Below are 6,000 nucleotides of genomic sequence, written 5' to 3'. Positions count from 1 at the left end.
CTTGTTTGATAAGGTAGCACCTGTGGGTACTGTTATAGAAACAAATGGAGTCATAGAGGCTGAAAATGAGATGAAAAATAATTTTACCAAAATCTGGTATCAATAAGGTGTAAGATTTCCATTGTTTTGGAAAATTTTACTGATAAGGTCCATCAGTTGGAACCTACACTGCAAAAACAAGTGAAGGAATTAATTAGCAAGCATAAAGATTTATTCCCTGACATTCTAAGATGGTGTACAGCTGAAGGGCATGACATCATTGTAAATTCAACCCAGCCCATCAGAGAGCATCCTTACAGAATAAATTTAGAGGGAAGTAAAATGGTTGAAGAAATTGGAAACAAGAAGGAACAAGGAAAGAGAGTGGATGACTAATGGAGTGGGGAAGGCTAAATACCTTACAAAGATTGACTTGTTAAAAGGATACTAGGGTGTTCCTTTAACAGAGAGGGCTAAAGAGATATCAGCATTTGTGACACCATCTGGACTGTATGAATATAACGTTTTACCCTTCAGGATGAAAAATGCTCTGGGGACATTTCAAAGAACGATCAATTCTGTGATTAGAGGTTCAGAAAACACAGGGGCTTATATCAATGATTTAGTAGGCTGAAATGACACGTGGGAAGAGCATATTGCAGCGGTAGAAAAACTGTTTGACAAACTTTCCGAGGCCAATCTTACTGTGAACCTTGCTAAAAGTGAGTTTGGCCATGCTACTGTTACATATCTGGGCTATGTGGTAGGCCAGGTCCAACTAGCTCCTGTACATGCCAAGGTTCAAGCTGTTGCTGAGGTTCCTGTTCCCACCAGTAAGAAAGCTTTAAGAAGGTTTTTAGGAATGGTTGGGTATTATCGTAAGTTTTCTAAGAACTTTGCTGACATTGCTCTCCCCCTAACAAAACTTCTAGGGAAGAGTAAAATATGTAGTGATCTTTGCCAGGAGGCATTTGAATGTCTGAAAACCATCCTGTGTTATCATCCTATGCTCAAAACACCTGATTTTTCCAAGCCATTTTCTATAGCAACAGGCACCAGTGACGAAGCTGCTGGGGCAGTACTGTTACAGAAGGGAGTGGATGGCATTGAACACCCAGTAGCTTATTTCGCAAAGAAATTTAATGTGCACTAGAAAAATTATTCAACTGTTGAAAAGGAATTACTAGCACTTATTCAGGCTTTACAACATTTTGAAGTCTATGTTTGTCCTGCCCAGAGACTACTTGCGGTTTACATAGATCAGAATCCGTTGGCGTTTTTAACTAAGATGAAGGATAAGAATAGAAGGTTGTTAAGGTTGTTGGAGTCTGCTATTGCAAAAATATGACCTGACAATCAAACATGTGAAAGATACTGACAATATTATAGCTGATTGTTTATCCAGATGTTAAGTTAGAAATTGTATGTTTTTGCTCTGTCATCTGATGATTATACATGTATTGTTTCAAACTCAGAAATTTCCAGTTAAACAAAAATTTTGCCTTTGTCAAAATGTTTTTCTCTGAAGGAAGGGGGTGTGACGGGGTCCTGAATTACCCCTATGAACTGTGTTCAATTACCCCTATGAACTATGCTTTTGAAAAGAGAGAGAGACACACAGAGACAGACAGACAGACACACACACACACGGACGGAGACTGCTCACAGTTTTGTTTATACTTTCCCAAGGACATCGCCTGCTTGTACGTTCTTACAGACAGAGAAGGGGTGGAGCTGTTTGAGTGACAGTTGGTATCCAGCACAGGGAGATTAAATAGGTCAGATGGTAGACCTCAGACACATGATTTTGGACACTGAATGAGCTTTGTTGTGCCCACAGAAAAAGTGGGTTTTGGAGGATTGATCAGGCGGATCCATCAGTGGCTCTCGCAGTGTGAACAGGGCATGACCAGTGGGAAGTTGTTTGTGTGTCCAACCCTCGCCTGCATTGATAGCTCCACCACAGAAGAACGGTCCCCTTTATTGTGATCCCAGGTGGTGACTTCTAAAGGATTTTGGAGGACAACGGGAAGATTGATGGCGACAACTCACCTGAAGACTCAAATCTCTCCCTCTCTCTCTCTCCATCACTACTCAACTCAATACCACAAACTGAACTGAACTTTACTCATCATTGTAAGACTGTATCTATTTACCCCTAGACTTGAAGAAGCTTGGTTTTCATATATTTCCACACTTATTGATGGAATCATTGCTAACCTGTTTGATTTATCTGCATTTAGATTATGAAGATACGCAGTCCTCTTTTATTGTCATTTAGTAATGCATGCATTAAGAAATAATACAATATTTCCTCCGGTGTGATATCACAAAACACAGGACAGACCAAGACTGAAAAAACTAACAAAACCACATAATTATAACATATAGTTACAACAGTGCAACAATACCATAACTTGATGAAGAAGTCCATAAGCACAATAAAAAGTTCAAAGTCTCTCAAATGTCCCACATCTCACGCAGACGGGAGAAGGAAGAAAAACTCTCCCTGCCATGCCGACCACAGTCCAACTCTGAGTCATCCGAAAACTTTGAGCCTCCGATCAGCTCTCCGACACCGAGTACTGAGCGCCATCTCTGTCCGAATGATTCGACCTTAATTTCAGTCGCCAACAGCAGGCAAAGCCGGGGATTTTGAGGCCTTCCCTCCGGAAGATTCCCGACTGCGCAGTAACAACAGCAGCGAACTGGCATTTCAGAAATTTCTCCAAATGTTCCTCTGTGCTTTCACATCTCCATCAAATCAAAATTGTCCACGGCCTCTATTAACAGATACGATATCATTTTTCACAGGAGGGCTGTGCACACGCAGCGCGCTGCTCTCTCTCCTCCCGTTCTTACATTACTGTATTGTGTAGTTACTAATAAATATCATTAGTTAATAGCAATACCAGACTCCAAAGTGTTTTCCATCTCTGCTGGTTCTTTAACCCGTCACGGAGTACGTGAGAGGCCCACTTTCTTTTCCATGGTTATTAATTCCCAAATGTATGAAATCAGTGAATTTAGTATTTAGTTTTTAAATAAAGCATTCAAGTGATTTTCAAAAATTCTCAATGGACAAAATTGATTTATTTTAATGATTTTATTTGTACATTTTTAAATTATATTCTTACACAGCCAAAAAAAGAATCTCAGATATAGAAAGCAACTAAACAGTCAGTCAGTCAGCTCAGTCTTGCAACAGCTTATGTTTCACAGTGGAGCTCTCCGAACATAGATGGACAAACAAGGCTCCCGCTGCAGTCCGCGATCGTAGTTCATAGAGATCGTAGTCATGTGCCCATTCAACATTTCCCCAAACCTCAATCTACAAGCAAAAGAAATGGCATCATATTTACAACACAGACGTGAGGAATTCTGCAGATGCTGGAAATTCAAGCAACACACAAAATGCTGGTGGAACGCAGCAGGCCAGGCAGCATCTATAGGAAGAAGTACTGTCGACGTTTCGGGCCGAGACCTTTCGTCAGGACTAACTGGAAGAAGAGATAGTAGAGATTTGAAAGTGGGAGGGGGAGGAGGAGATCCAAAATGAGAGCAGAAGACAGGAGGGGGAGGGATGGAGCTAAGAGCTGAAAAGTTGATTGGCAAAAGGGATACGAGGCTGGAGAAGGGAGAGGATCATGGGACCTAGGGAGAAAGAAAGGGGGAAGGGAGCATCAGAGGAAGATATAGTGAGAGGGACAGAGGGAGAAAAGAGAGAGAGAAAGAAAGGGGGAAAAATAAAACAATAAATAAGGGATGGGGTAAGAAGGGGAGGAGGGGCATTAACGGAAATTAGAGAAGTCAATGTTCATGCCATCAGGTTGGAAGCTAATACTGCGTCCGGTGCTCCCAATGTGGCCTTCTATATATGGGTGAGACCCGACGCAGTCTGGGAGACTGTTTTACTGAACACCTATGCTCTGTCCGCCAGAGAAAGCAGGATCTCCCAGTGGCCACACATTTTAATTCCACGTCCCATTCCCATTCTGATATGTCTATCTACAGCCTTCTCTACTGTAAAGATGAAGCCACACTCAGGTTGGAGCAACAACACCTTATATTCCGTCTGGGTAGCCTCCAACCTGTTGGCATGAACATTGATTCTCATTCTCTCTCTCTCTTTTCTCCCTCCGTCCCTCTCACTATATCTTCCTCTGGTGCTCCCCTCCCCCTTTCTTTCTCCCTAGGCCTCCCGTCCCTTCTCCAGCCTCGTATCCCTTTTGCCAATCAACTTCCCAGCTCTTAGCTCCATCGCCCCCCCCCCCATCTTCTCCTATCATTTCGGTTCTTCCCCTCCCCTTCCCGCTTTCAAATCTCTTACTATGTCTTTTTTCAGTTAGTCCTGACGAAGGGTCTCGGCCCAAAACGTTGACTGTACCTCTTCCTATAGATTGCGGCTTGGCCTGCTGCGTTCACCAGCATTTTGTGTGTGTTGCCCATACTTGTAACAGATTGATTCCAGTGTAAAAGGTCAGCATAGTTTGTCTAAAAGGGTATTAGCAACCAACTATTCCTACTAGTTGCCTGTTTTTTAGCTTAAATGCAAGGCACTTCTTTACTCCAACAGATAAACCTGCAACTCATACATAGAAGATTACAGCACAATACAGGCCCTTAGGCCCCACAATGTTGTACTGACCTTTTAACCTATTCTAACATCATCTAGCCCTTCCCTTCTACATATACCTCCATTTTTCTATCATTTATGTGCCTATCTAAGAGTTTCTCAAATACCCATAATGTTTTTGCCTCTGACATCCTCCCTATATTTTTCTCCAATCACTTTAAAATTATGCCCCCTTGTATTAGCCATTTCCACCCTGGGAGTAAGTATCCGGCCATCCATTATCTGTGCCTCATCATCTTGTACACCTCTATCAAGTCACCTCTCATCCTCCTTTCTCTAAAGAGAAAAGCCCCACGCTCACTCAACCTATTCTCTGCAGTCCAGACAGCATCCTGCTAAGTCTCCTCTGCACTGTACTTCCTTCCTATAATGAGGCAACCACAACTAAAAACAATATTCCAAGCATGATGTAACCAGCTTTTACAGAGCTGCCACATTACTTCACAGTTCTTGAACACAATTCCCCATCTAATGAAGGCAAATGCGCCATACGTCTTTCTAACAACCCTATCAACTTGTGTGGCAACTATGGACTTGGACCCCAAGATTCCTCCGTTCCTCCACACTGCTAGAAATCATGCCATTAACCCTGTATTCTGCCTTCATATTTGAGTTTCCAATGTGTATCACTTAATGATTTTCCCAGTTGAACTCCATCTGCCACTTCTCAGCCCAGTTCTGCATCCTATCAATATCCCATTGCAAACTATGCCAACCCTCCACACTATGCACAATTCCACCAACCTCCATGTCATCTGCAAACTTTACTAATCACCTCTACACTTCCTCATCCAAGTCACTTAGAAAGATCACAAAGAGTAGTTCCCTGTGGTCACCCACTACCGTGCAGAATACTCTCCATCTACAACCACCTTCTGCCTTCAATGGCCAAGCCAATTCTGTATTGACGCAGCAAGTTTTCCTGGATCCCATACCCCCTGACTTTCTGAATGAGCCTATCATGGAGAACCTTATCAAATGCCTTACTAAAATCCATATACACCACACCTTCTGCTCTACTTTCAATATGCTTTGTCACATCCTCAAAGAATTCAATTAGGCTCGTGAGGCATGACCTGCCCCTCATAAAGCCATGTTGACTATCCCCAATTAGACCATGTTTCTCTAAATGCTCATAAGTCCTGTCTCTAAGAATCTTCTCCAACAATTTGCCCTTACTGAAGTAGGACTCACTGGTCTATAATTCCTAGGGTTATCCCTACTTCCTTTCTTAAACAAAAGAATAATATTTGCCACCCTCCAATCTTCTGATACCACTTATATGACCAGTGAGGAAGCAAAGATATTTTCCAAAGGTGCAGCTATCTCTCCCCTTGCTCAGCATTGTATCCAGGGTATCCCGTCCAGCCCCAGGGACTTCAAAG

General features: G+C 42.5%; 1 protein-coding gene across 1 annotated transcript in view; it reads right to left on the bottom strand.

The window, feature by feature from the left end:
• Positions 1–3,070: 3,070 nt before the first annotated feature.
• atpaf2 (ATP synthase mitochondrial F1 complex assembly factor 2) overlaps positions 3,071–6,000 on the bottom strand; it is a 43,455-nt gene continuing 40,525 nt past the window's right edge. The window contains exon 8 of the mRNA XM_072269469.1: positions 3,071–3,310. Coding sequence (XP_072125570.1) covers positions 3,173–3,310 — 138 coding nt within the window. The 3' untranslated portion in view covers positions 3,071–3,172. The remainder of the gene's footprint in view (positions 3,311–6,000) is intronic.

The sequence above is a fragment of the Mobula birostris genome, chromosome 9 (assembly GCF_030028105.1).
Source record: "Mobula birostris isolate sMobBir1 chromosome 9, sMobBir1.hap1, whole genome shotgun sequence".
Taxonomy (NCBI): domain Eukaryota; kingdom Metazoa; phylum Chordata; class Chondrichthyes; order Myliobatiformes; family Myliobatidae; genus Mobula; species Mobula birostris.
The sequence above is the reverse complement of the archived record's forward strand: the minus strand, read 5'-3'. Positions and strand labels throughout refer to the sequence as shown.